We start from the raw sequence: 12,893 nt of genomic DNA, 5'->3' as shown, positions 1-12,893 counted from the left end.
AACACAGGGAGCCGTTGGGCTAGGAGGGAGCCCATGGGATGGAGGGAGATCAAAGGTGGTGGCCCATGGATTGGAGACGAGGGTCATGGGTACCAGCTGAGTTCGCCAGTCTTAAGAACAGAGTTAACACTATCTCCATGGAGGTGTCCTACTTTCCCAACCTGTCAACAGTTTCCGTTTAGAGTAACATCTTTCATACTGTTTTGAGTTTTCATCTTATTTGTTCTTTAATCAGGAGGGCAGAGTTAATTTTACTTTTGGTTCAGGAATGTATCCCGAATACTTACAGCGGTACCAGGTGCGCAATAACTGTTGAATGAATATGATGGACCCTTGGGGAAAAGACAGAGTTCTTCTGCCTTGTCCAGTTCTCGGGGGGGTGTGAGGCAGAAATGGAATGTAATAGTTACACTATGGTGAGAGCTATCAGGATAAGTCCAAGTCCATAAGTCCAATCCACTTAGGAACATGGGGAACACCAGAAAACAGAGAAGACTCCAGGCAAGGCTTTGCTGAGGTAGTGACATTTGAACTGAATTGTAAAGGATAGGTAGGATTTGGACCAGAAGACTATGAGCAAAGGGCTAAGGAGCTGGCTAAGGCCTGCAAATGAAAGGGAGCAATGTGTTCAGAGACTGGGGAGAAGGTCCATGTGGCTGAATCATAGGCTTGGGTGAGGTGCGGGTGGGACATACATTTGAGGATATGAGGTTCTGATTGTGGAGGGTCTTGCTAAGGAGTTTAGATTTTATTTTATCCTATGGGCATGGAAATCCATCAAAGAATATTAAACAGAGGAGAGACATTATCTGGGTGGTCCTGGACAAATACCTTAATCCATCTGTATTGCAGTTTCTTTATCTGAGAAATAGAAAGTAATAATAAGGAATTCCCTGGCGCTCCAGTGGCTAGGACTCCGTGCTTCCACTGCAGGGGCCAGGGGTTTGATCCCTGGTCGAGGAACTAAGATCCCACATGCCATGCTGCGTGTCCAAAAGGAAAACAACCAAAAAAAAAAGTAATAATAATAGTTTACAGGGTTCTTGTGATAATTAAATAAGTCAGTGAATATAAAGTATTTAGAGCAGTTCTTGACACCTACCAAGCCTCTCTTTTGGCTGTTATGATTTTTTGCAGTTTAGTCTGATCACACTGAGATGATCTGATAAAGTGTAAAAAGCATGGGCTTTGCAGCCAGAAGCACATTTATTCCTACTCTTTTCATTTACCTGCTATGTTATCCTGATTGAATATTTATAGCCTTAGTGTCCTAAACGCCTGCCTCATGGCTACTATGCCTGATACATAGTTGGTGTTTGGCAAAAGTTATCCCAATAGTGGATAGTGAAATCAATTTAGTGGATTGCAAATCGGCGTTTAAAGAATTGAGAAGAGAAAAAAACAGAATGACAGCTATCAGTGTGTTGTATAAAGGCTTAACATTGTTTCTCAAAACATTTGTCTATAAATAAGCATGTGGGGTTTTTTTTGTTTTTTGGTTTTTTTAAGATTTATTTATTTATTATTATTTATTTAATTTTGGCTGTGTCGGGTCTTAGTTGCAGCATGCGGGATCTTCATTGAGGCATGCGGGATCTTTCATTGCGGTGCCGGGGCTTCTCTCTAGTTGTAGTGTGCGGGTTTTCTCTTCTCTAGTTGTGGCGCGCAGGCTCCAGGGCACGTGGGCTCTGTAGTTTGTGGCACGCAGGCTCTCTAGTTGAGGCGCCCGAGCTTAGTAGTTGTGGCACACAGGTTTAGTTGCCCCGCGACATGTGGGATCTTAGTTCCCTGATCAGGGATCGAACCTGAGTCCCCTGCGTTGGGAGGCAGATTCTTTACCACTGGACCACCAGGGAAGTCCCAAGCATGTGTTTCTGTATATATTTCTGTACTGGGGACTCTATAATATTTATTTCTTATTCCGTATCATGGTCAAAGATATTTCTTAAATGCTTCAGAAGAATAACAACAGAATGATTGGCAGAAAGGGAAGCATCAGCCTCCATAGCAATCCAGGTTTACAGCAGTTAGCAGTCTCCTCTCTGAGGCTGTGTGTGTGACCCACTGAAAGAGGTGATAATAATGTGTTTTTTCCTCAGATCATGGAAGACACCCAGGTTATTAACTGGGAAGTTGAACAAGAGGAGGAGGTTGAAGAGAGACCCAGTGAATCTTTGGGGTGTAGCTTGGAGCCCCTTGGGCGACTGCGTATCTTCAGTAGTTCCTATGGACCAGAAAAAGGTCAGGGGTTATTGGGTGCTGAAGTACTGGTATTTCTTTTTTTTTTTTTTTTTTAGGCCTCTTATTTCTGTGGCGAGGTAATTGGAGGGTTGCAAGCTTAGATATGCATCTGGGAGATCTGAAAAAAGGTTTTACTGGGAATGGAGAAGAGGGGGCTGATTGATCTGATTGCTCCAGGCAAGTGCCCTGGACTCAATGGGGGTGCTTTTACTTTGGTAGGAGAAGATGAAGGGATTCAGATAAAAATCCAGTGAGGTCTGGAAATGGGTGATGGTGATGTTTTGCACAACAATGTGAATGTACTTACCGTCACTGAACTGTACACTGAAAAGTTGGCTGAATGGTAAATTTTATGTATGTTTTACATAAATGGTAAATTTTACGTATATTTTACAATAGAAAATAATCCAGTGTGGATGGATGGGGTATTGATTATGAATAATGCATTGCATATATGCTTTATTAGCTAGTTATCCTGGGGCCTTTTATTTTTCTAATACATGGGGGGACCTTGAGTGAGTAGTGAGGTACTTAACAGGAACGTTTTCCTAATAGAAGGTCAGGACTCTGGCCTTGGAACCCATATACCTCTCTAATTCTTAGATTTCCCACTATACCTTGGGAAGAATGTGGTAGGCCGAATGCCTGATTGCTCTGTGGCCCTGCCCTATTCATCTATCTCCAAACAACATGCGGTGATTGAAATCTTGGCCTGGGACAAGGCGCCTGTCCTCCGGGATTGTGGAAGCCTCAATGGTACTCAAATCCTGAGGCCTCCTAAGGTCCTGGGCCCTGGGGTGAGTCATCGTTTGAGGGACCGGGAGTTGATTCTCTTTGCTGACTTGCCCTGCCAGTACCATCGCTTGGATGTCCCCCTGCCCTTTGTCTCCCGGGGCCCTCTAACTATAGAGGAGACACCCAGGGTACAGGGAGGAACTCAACCCCACAGGCTTCTGTTGGCTGAGGACTCAGAGGAAGAAGTAGGTAAGTTTGTGTATTGGGAGGGCGGGTGAGGAGATGGGGATTGTGAGTGTAAAACTGTCAACTTACTCCTTTCTACAACTGACAGATTCTCTTTCTGAAAAGTGTGTGGTGAAAGGACCAAGGACCTCCTTTTTGGCAACAGTAGTTCCAGAGAGGTGAGTGCCAAAGGGCCAGACACCTGAGTCCTCAAAAGGAGGAGGAATCAGGGGCTGGAGGATCCATCTCTACGAGAACTTATTACCATGAAAGTCTGGGCTGGGGAACTACACATACTCATTCAATCACTGAATTTTTATTGAGCACCTCTGATGTGCCAAGTAGAAAACTAACTGCTGGAGATAGAAAAGAAAATACTACCTCATGTCTGCCCTCGAGGAGCTCCTAGTTGAGTGGGGTATCCCTTCTGGGGAAGTAGATTCTATAGACTCTCCTCTTCCCTTCACAGCGATGAAGAGGGACCTTCCTCTCCCCTGGATGTCCCTGGGCCACCTTTTGCCTTCAACTTGAACAGTGACACAGATGAGGAAGAAAGTCAGCAACCAGGAGCAGGGGAGGGCTCCTCAGCTGCCAGAAGAGTCACCGCTGCAGAGACAGAACAGCCTAAACCTGTCACAACTGGAATCCAGCTTGAAAAGGATCAGTGTTCAGTGAAGGAGAAGAACAATGACACGAAAGTTGAGAGGAGCGCGAGGAGTAGGGTGGTTCCAGTTGGAGTGATTCTGGAGAGGAGCCAGCCTGCTGGGGAGGACAGTGACACAGATGTGGACGATGAGAGCGGGCCTCTGAGAAGGCTCACTGGGGTCCATCTGGAAAGGGCCCAGCCTTGTGGCTTCATAGACAGTGACACTGATGTGGAAGAAGAGGGGATCCCTGCGACCCCAGCTGTAGTTCCTGTGAGGAAGAGGCACAGCTTCCATGAAGTTGGTACAGAGAGTCCTCGGGCACCTGGCGTGGCACATCAGCAGGAGAGCCCGGATGGTAGTGATACAGATATAGAGGAGGGGGAGGCCCCCCTGACTGTCCCTCTGGACAAAAGCCGAGCCTCCGTCGTGATCGATAGCAATACAGATGACAAGGAAGAAGTCTCAGCAGCGCTCACGCTGGCACATCTACGAGAGAGCCGGGCCGTTGCGTGGAACAGAGATCCAGATGCAGAAGACGATAGGGCCCAACCGGTGGCCCTTCTGGAGCAAAGCCAAGCCTCTGCTGGGAGAGACAGTGACACAGACGTGAAGGAAAAGGGGCTCCCAGTGGAGAAGACAGGAACTGTTCCCAGGGGTCACACGGGCAAGGCATATTCAGAAAAGAGTCATCCTTCTCTCAGGGATAGTGATACAGAGGTAACGGAAGAGAAGAGCTCACCAGGGTTCCAAGCCTCTGCCACAGTGCATGTCAACACACAAGTAGTGGAGGAAGTCCCACCAGGGCCAGCTGTTATACTTCTGGAGAAGCATCAAGTACCTGTAGCATGGACACATCAAACAGATGTGGAAGCTGAAGGAGGCCCAGCAAAGCTGCCTGTGGTGTATCTAGAAGAAGCCCGGCCTCCTCCGGCTAGGGACTGTGACCCAGATGCGGAGGAGAACGCATCCTTAGCAGCCTCGGCAGTGGCAGATGTAAGAAAGAGCCAGCTTCAGGCAGAAGAAGATACTGGGACAGAGCGGGCTGTAGCCGTTCTTGAACAGGGCAGGGCTTTTATGGCTGGGGCCCAGGGTGGGTCACCCGTGGCCCAAGTGGAGCAGGACCTTCTCCCTGGCTCAAGGAATAACATAGCAGATCTGGTGGTGGACACAGGCACTCCAGGGGAACCCACCCAGCCACAGAGACGGGGGGCCCAGACCCCCACAGAAAGGGAGAGAGAACCACATGTGGATAGGACCATGGACTCTGGAGACAACCATGATGGTTAGTGCTGGCCTTTCTTCCTCCCTTAACCCCTGCAATAAAGAATGCTTCTAGGGTATCTTAGTTCATTTGAGCTGCTATAACAAAATACCATAGACTGGGTAGCTTATAAACAACAGAAGTTTATTTTTCACAGTTCTAAAGCCTGGGAAGTCCAAGATACCAACAGATTCAGTGCCTGGTGAGGCCCTGCTTCCTTCTTCATAGGCAGCCATCTTCTCACTATGTCCTCACGTGGCAGAAGGGCCCAAGGAAGCTCTCTGGAGTCTCTTTTATAAGGGCACTGATCCCATTCACACGGGCTCCACCCTCATGACCTAATCACCTCCCAGAAGCCCCACCTCCTAATACCCTCACATTGGAAATTAGGTTTCAATGTAAGAATTTTGGGGGAGACACAGAGATTCAGTCTATTGCATGGTGTTGGGGCTGAGGAGGGAATAGTAGAGTAAAAGGAAGGAGTTAAGGGTCAGCTGTGATTTTTTAATTATCCTATATTCCTCCCCCACCAGATTCTGAAGATCTGGACCTGCAAGCTACCCAGTGCTTTGTGGAGAGAGAGAATCAGAGCCTGGAAGGTGAGGACATCTGTGTCATGTGGATACTGGTACAAACAGGAGCTTGGAGATCAGACTGGTAGTCCTTGAAGTGTGTGAAAGCTGGGATGGTCAGGGTGGGAAACTAAGAATGGGACCCTGGAGTTCTGTGGAGCAGTGCTCAGGCCATGCTTTCTTGTGCAACAGTCCCCAGCGTGGAGGATGAACCCACCCAGGCCTTCCTGTTTACTCTGCCCCAAGAGCCTGGCCCTTCCCGTTGCAGCTTCCAGGCCACAGGTATAAGAAACTCTCTCCTCCTCTGTGTCCCTAACTTGGTATCCTTATTCCCCCTCTACACGTTTCTTTTATATTCCTTGACGTTTTGCTGATGTTCCTCCATCTCATCAGAAAAAAAATGCCATATTAAGTCAGACCCATAGAGCAACTAGTCTAGCATAAGTTTTTAAGAGGCTACTGAGAGAGCTTTTATATGAAGGTTTGGGCTTACTTTTTGAGACAAATGTTAAATGTTATGACTATCTTCCTTACTCCCAGCTTTCCTTTAATAACCCATTTAAATTTATTATGCATGAATTTGTCTTCATCTTTTCTCAAGCTATTACCTTTTCAACCTACATTCCTCCCTCTTCTCTCTCTCTCTCTCACTCTGCTTTCAGGTTCCTTGGATGAGCCATGGGAGGTCTTGGCTACACAGCCATTCTGTCCAAGAGAGTCTGAAGCCTCTGAGCCCCAGCCCATTGCCACCCACATTGAAGCCCATGCATCTTGCCCCTCTCCACCTACGGCAGCACCACAAGAGCAACATCCAGAGAGTCCAGTTCATGCAGAGCCACTGGGGATTCAAGGCAGAGGGATGCAGACTGTGGAGGAAGACATGGGTACACCAAGAGAGACAGCAGAGAGGGTGACCCCTGAGAGAGAGCCATTGGAGAGGGAAACTGAGAAACTGCCCTCGGAAGGAGAGAGGGAAGATGTGATGGGAGAGGAAGAATCAACCAGGGGGATACAGGACAGAGAACAAAAACAGGTGTTAGCTAGAGATACTCAGAAACAAGAGTCTGACAAAAAAGTTAAAAGTGCAAGTACTGAAAGGGATATGGAGAGTTTGAAGGTAGAAATTGAGACACCCGAGGAAATACAAGAGAAAGAGAGAGAAAAGCAGACTCTTACAAGAGAAATATTTGACAGAGAAGCAGAGAAACCAGTAGCAGAGAGAGAGTGTGAGGCAGGTGGGTTACAAGGGAAGGTACCCAAAGTGATGCTGGACAGAGGCCCACAGACAGGGGAGACAGAGGCGGGGGGCCAGGACCAGAAAGGCCAGGCCTCAGGTTCGACACCAGAGCCTGGAGTGGGGGCGGGAGACCTTCAGGGACTTGCTTCAGACCCCATAGCTTCTGGGAGCCAGTCAGGTGGAGGAAGGGGTGCCCCAGTGGGCCCCAGGAGGCAGCAGAGAGGTAAGTGAAGGTAGAGGGGAGCCTAAGGTGGTACACAGCCCTCATGATAATCAACCGCTAAGTGACTGACTGCTTAGACCTCAGCTACTTGTCTTTCCCTTCTGTCTAGGCTACTTGAATTGCAAGATGCCACCTGCTGAGAAGGCTTCCAGGGTGAGAGCTGCTTTCTGTACCCACCTCCCCACTCCACAGGTCATCTCTGTATCTCCTCCACTGCCCCTTCCCCTGACCTTGCTTTCATTTACTCCTTTCCCCATACGTTTAACTTTTCTTCCATTTTCACTGCTCCTTAGTTGGCTTCTTGGTTGGCTCCTTAGTTGGCTTCTATCTGTTTACTTTGACACCTGTTGTTTTCCATATCTGTTCCGCAAGTTCTGTGTCCCCCTCCCTGACTCAGAAAGCTCCTTTTTTCAAGTCCCTTTCCTCTTTCTCCTAACCGTCCTCTTTATTAGAATCATCCATATATGGAGAATACTATACTGGCATTTTGGGGAGAGGTCTTTGGGAAAGAGGGAATTCCCAGTCTAATGGAACAGACAGAGAGATGCCACGAGTACACTCTGTAAACAAGGATCAAGAACAGTATCCAAGTCCTGTCTCTCTTCTCTGTCTCTTCCTCCCTCACTGGCTTCCATTTCTCCCCAGGGTGATCAGGAATCCCCAGATGCTTGTCGGCCTCCTGCACTGCAGGAGGCTTCAGCGCCTCTCCAAAACCCCCTCATCTCTCAGAGCCAGAAACATCCTGCCCCTCAGTCCCTCCTTTCGCCCTCTCTACCTCCTTTAGAGCGGCCCATTCCCAGGACCAGACAAAATGAGAGTCAGGAAGCTCTGGAGACTCCCTTTTCCTCAGAGCTGGACTCTCTTCACCCAAAACCCAAAGTCAAGCCCCAAGGGTCCTCTCCAGTTTCTTCTGTACCCCTTGAGCCCCACCCTACCGCCTCCACAGACCAGCTTGTCACCCCCAAGCCCACATCTCGGGCCACTCGGGGCAGGACACTTAGGTCCTCTGTCAAAACCCCTGAACGAAATGTCTCCACAGTCCCTGAGCTCCAGCCTTCTGCCCACACAGACCAGGCTGTCACCCCCAAACCCACATCTCGGGCCACTCGGGGCAGGACACAGAGGGCTTCTGTCAAGACTCCCGAACCAGTTATCTCCACAGCCCCTGGGCCCCAGCCTTCCACTCCCACAGACCAGGCTGTCACCCCCAAACCCACATCTCGGGCCACTAGGGGCAGGACACAGAGGGCTTCTGTCAAGACTCCCGAACCAGTTATCGCCACAGCCCCTGAGCCCCACCCTTCCACTCCCACATCTCAGGCCACTCGGGGCAGGACACAGAGGGCTTCTGTCAAGGCTCCCGAACCAGTTATCTCCACAGCCCCTGAGCCCCAGCCTTCCACTCCCACAGACCAGCCTGTCACCCCCAAACCCACATCTCAGGCCACTAGGGGCAGGACACAGAGGGCTTCAGTCAAAGCTCCCGAACCAGTTATCGCCACAGCCCCTGAGCCCCAGCCTTCCACTCCCACAGACCAGCCTGTCACCCCCAAACCCACATCTCGGGCCACTAGGGGCAGGACACAGAGGGCTTCTGTCAAGACTCCCGAACCAGATATCTCCACAGCCCCTGAGCCCCAGCCTTCCACTCCCACAGACCAGCCTGTCACCCCCAAACCCACATCTCAGGCCACTCGGGGCAGGACACAGAGGGCTTCTGTCAAGGCTCCCGAACCAGTTATCTCCACAGCCCCTGAGCCCCAGCCTTCCACTCCCACAGACCAGCCTGTCACCCCCAAACCCACATCTCCGGCCACTCGGGGCAGGACACAGAGGGCTTCTGTCAAGGCTCCCGAACCAGTTATCTCCACAGCCCCTGAGTCCCAGCCTTCCACTCCCACAGACCAGCCTGTTACCCACAAACCCACATCTCGGGCCACTCGGGGCAGGACACAGAGGGCTTCTGTCAAGACTCCCGAACCAGTTATCGCCACAGCCCCTGCGCCCCAGCCTTCCACCCCCACAGACCAGCCTGTCACCCCCAAACCCACATCTCAGGCCACTCGGGGCAGGACACTTAGGTCCTCTGTCAAAACCCCTGAACGAAATGTCCCCACAGCCCCTGAGCTCCAGCCTTCTGCCCACACAGACCAGCCTGTCACCCCCAAACCCACATCTCGGGCCCCTCAGGGCAGGACACTTAGGTCATCTGCTAAGGCCCCTGAACCAGTTGTCCCCATAACTCCTGAGCCCCAGCCTTCCACCTCTAAAGACCAGTCTCTCACCCCTGAGCCCACATCTCAGGCCACTCGGGGCAGGACACAAAGGTCCTCTGTCAAGACATCCCAGCCAACTGAACCCACAGCTCCTGACCTTGAACCTTCGTCCCCCACAGAGCAGCCTGTCACCCCCAAAGTCATAGCTCAGGGTGGTCAGAGCAGGACACTAAGGTCTTCTACAGTAAATGCTGTGCCAGCTCCTACCACCCCTGAGTCCCACTCTCCAGTCCCCACAGGAGAGCCTATTCCCCCTGAGCCCATCCCTGAAGCCAATTGCAGCAGGAGGCCAAGGGCCACTAGGAAACATGGGTCTCTCACAGCTCACGTTCATGAACCCTACTCTGCACCCTCTGAACCTAACTCCTCAAGGAACCAGAGACGAGGGGCAGTGAGGGCAGCCGAGTCCCTCAGCACCATTCCCGAGCCTGCCTTTGCCCAGCTTCCCGAGGCACCCACTCGTGCTCCCCAGATCCCAAAGGGGGAGGCAGCAGATAGATCTGGCTTCACCCCAGAGCCCCAGCCTGAGGCCTCTCAAAATCGCAAGAGGCCTTTAGCTACTGCGGACTCACCTCCACTTCAAAAACGGCTCCAAAGAGGAGAAGTTCCCCAGAAGACAGCATTCCTTAAGGAAGAAGAAGAAAATCCTGCAGCGAAGCAGAGGAAGGAAGAGGTGAGGAGGGGGCTGGAGTCACCTAGTTTGGAAAGAGCTTGGGGGCTTGGAAACTCCCACCAAGTTCTCTCTCAACCCCAGGATGTAGTGATTCCAGGACCAGGCAAGAGAAAGAGAGAGCAGACAGAGGAGGAGCCCCGGGAAATACCAAGCCGCAGCCTGCGACGGACCAAACCTCTCCAAGAGTCCACGGCCCCCAAAGTAGGAGAGAAGGGCTCTGGGGCTTTGTGGGAGATGGAGATGTGGTAGGACGGGAGGAGACCCAGGGGATTTGGGAGACGGGTGCCGATGGCGCTGGTTGCCGTGACCAGCTCTGGCTAACCCCCTTCACAGGTGCTCTTCACAGGCGTGGTGGATGCTCATGGAGAGCGGGCAGTGCTGGCCCTGGGGGGCAGTCTGGCCAGCTCAGTGGCTGAGGCTTCCCACCTGGTGACAGATCGGATCCGCCGGACAGTCAAGTTCCTGTGTGCCCTGGGGCGGGGCATCCCCATCCTCTCCCTGGACTGGCTGCACCAGGTGAGAGGCCAGGAGATGATGACAGACCCGTAGAGATAGTGGCGGGAGAAGGCTGCTCACATGGGTCTGTAGAAAGCGGTGGGAGGAACGTGGGTACAGGAAGACGAGGTTAGTGAAGCAGAAGGCTTAATTCTGAAAACATTTCCTGAGCTCCCTGTAAACACTAGAAAGAAGAGCTGGGTGAAGGGCTGGGCTGAGCTTTGGTACTGACTGTTACCGTCCTTAGTCCCACAAGGCAGGTTGCTTCTTGCCCCCGGCTGAATATGTGGTGACTGATCCTGAGCAGGAGAAGAACTTTGGCTTCAGCCTTCGGGAGGCCCTGAGCCGGGCTCGGGAGCGAAGGCTGCTGGAGGTGAGAGGCCATCTTCTGCCCCACACTTCAGCTGTTGCCCAGCGGTCCACGGCCTCTCAGTGCATCATCTACTGTCTCCAGCACTCTCTTCCTCCTAGGGCTATGAGATTCACGTGACCCCAGGAGTCCAGCCGCCACCACCTCAGATGGGAGAGATCATCAGCTGCTGTGGCGGCACCGTCCTACCCAGCATGCCCCGGTCCTATAAGGTAGGGGTGGCGTGTTCAGGATCTGGTGAGGTGGTAGTTAGAGAGGTGGCTGGAATGGGAACAGGTTAGATGGGAACACGGAGTAGTGAGAGGCTGGGGGAAGACCTCTGGTATAGAGAGGGATAGAGAAGGAAGAGGTCTGCTGATACCAAATGGACTTATTTTTATTTTTGTATATATAATTTTTTGAAATATACACAAAGGGAGAGGGAATATGTAGCGAACCTCCATATACCAATCACTCAGATTCAACAGGTTAATTTAGATTTTGCTGCATTTGCTCTATTCCTTTTTTTTTCCCTTTTTCTTTCATTTTCTTTGCTGAAATTTTTAAGGGAAACTGCAAAGGTCATTATTATTTTTTCTTACATATTTAAAATATACATCTCTAAGAAATATGTACATTTCTTACATAATCACATGCCGTTATTGGTCAATAACAAAATTAACAATTGTTTCCTGGTCACTTCGTCTTACTCCATTAATCAAATTTCTCGAGTCATCTGAAAATGTCTTTTTACAGTTCAAATCAGGACTCAAACAAGGTCCATGTATCCCCACAATTGCGCTGTATCTCTTAATTTTCTTTTACTCTAGAGCATACCCCCCACCCCAACCCACCTAGCCTTTTTCCTGCCATTGACTTCCTGCAGAAACTAGGTCACTTGTCCTTTAGAATGTTCCACAGTCTGGATTCTTCTGTTTGCTCCCTTGTTGTGTCATTAATCTTGTTTTTCTATCTTTTATATTTCCTGTAAATCGTAGTTAACTTTAAAAGGTTGAACAAATTCAGGTTCAACTTTTGTGGCAAGAGCTCTTCATAGACAGTGTGTGTCATATGGCTTCCCGTCAGGAGGTTGTTTTTGTGCTGCTAAGACTGATTAGTGGGTCCCGAACCTACTTCTAGGATTCTTTTTCACCCCTGACTTTCTGTTTTCTCTTTCTTCCAGCCTCAGAGAGTTGTGATCACATGTTCCCAGGACTTCCCTCGGTGTGCCATTCCATTTCGGGTTGGGCTGCCCATCCTCTCACCTGAGTTCCTGCTCACAGGAGTACTAAAGCAGGAAGCCAAGCCAGAGGCCTTTGTCCTCTCCACTTTGGAAGTGTCATCCACCTGAAAACCCCACCCCAGTATGCTTTTCCTCCCAGACCAATATATAAAGTGTTAGAAATATTTGGAAGAAAGAACTTAGGGCTTTAGAAAGGATTGGGGTGTACTGATCTGATTTGTCTTGGAACATGGGTGGGGCTGAAAAGCTTGCTGGTAAAAAAAGACAGGGAGATTGGGAGCCACAGTTTTCTTAAATGGCCACTTAAAGTCGGCCAATCCCATGCTCAGATATCTTAAGTCGCCGCTCACATTTAGCCGGACTGATGTGCTTATTGCTCTATGGCGCGCACAGTGTCCTGCTTCCTGTTTGGAAACCATTTGTTTCTCCTCTTCTTTTCTTACTGGGATTCTTACTCACCCTGCAGAAGGTAGTGGAAACAATTTTAGTGTCCAGAACTTGGAAGAATGCTTGGAGTGAGTAAATTTGAGGGTGGAGTTATGGAATGCTACTAAAATATTTTCCCCTCTCCTTGCCCCATCTCGTTAGAAGCATCCTTTAGCTTTGACGTTGAGCAAATCTCTGCCCTTTTTTTTTTCCTGGCCTGCTTTTCCAGTATTTATAAAGTTAGCTTAGGCTTAACCTCTGTGATAAATAAATATTCACTATGTGCCTTA

General features: G+C 50.1%; 1 protein-coding gene across 6 annotated transcripts in view; it reads left to right on the top strand.

Moving 5' to 3' along the window:
• Nucleotides 1-12,893, top strand: part of MDC1 (mediator of DNA damage checkpoint 1) — a 17,730-nt gene extending 4,837 nt beyond the window's left edge. For 4 of the 6 annotated variants that reach the window (XM_089918513.1, XM_030760241.2, XM_030760242.2 and 1 more), the window contains 14 exons: nt 2,100-2,241; nt 2,845-3,225; nt 3,311-3,380; nt 3,671-5,130; nt 5,643-5,708; nt 5,874-5,963; nt 6,344-7,141; nt 7,251-7,294; nt 7,787-10,090; nt 10,172-10,291; nt 10,424-10,606; nt 10,833-10,958; nt 11,057-11,167; nt 12,118-12,893. In XM_089918513.1, coding sequence (XP_089774639.1) covers nt 2,100-2,241; nt 2,845-3,225; nt 3,311-3,380; nt 3,671-5,130; nt 5,643-5,708; nt 5,874-5,963; nt 6,344-7,141; nt 7,251-7,294; nt 7,787-10,090; nt 10,172-10,291; nt 10,424-10,606; nt 10,833-10,958; nt 11,057-11,167; nt 12,118-12,285 — 6,063 coding nt within the window. In that variant the 3' untranslated portion in view covers nt 12,286-12,893. Of the gene's footprint in view, nt 1-2,099; nt 2,242-2,844; nt 3,226-3,310; nt 3,381-3,670; nt 5,131-5,642; nt 5,709-5,873; nt 5,964-6,343; nt 7,142-7,250; nt 7,295-7,786; nt 10,091-10,171; nt 10,292-10,423; nt 10,607-10,832; nt 10,959-11,039; nt 11,168-12,117 lie in introns of all 6 variants that reach the window. The other 2 variants (XR_004022381.2, XM_030760245.2) reach the window with 2 other exon arrangements.

Source organism: Delphinapterus leucas, chromosome 10, assembly GCF_059928025.1.
Source record: "Delphinapterus leucas isolate spDelLeu-1000000601 "Yukka" chromosome 10, BTC_Dleu_Yukka2, whole genome shotgun sequence".
Lineage (NCBI taxonomy): Eukaryota > Metazoa > Chordata > Mammalia > Artiodactyla > Monodontidae > Delphinapterus > Delphinapterus leucas.
Note: the sequence above shows the minus strand (reverse complement) of the source record. Positions and strands in the feature narration are given on the sequence as shown.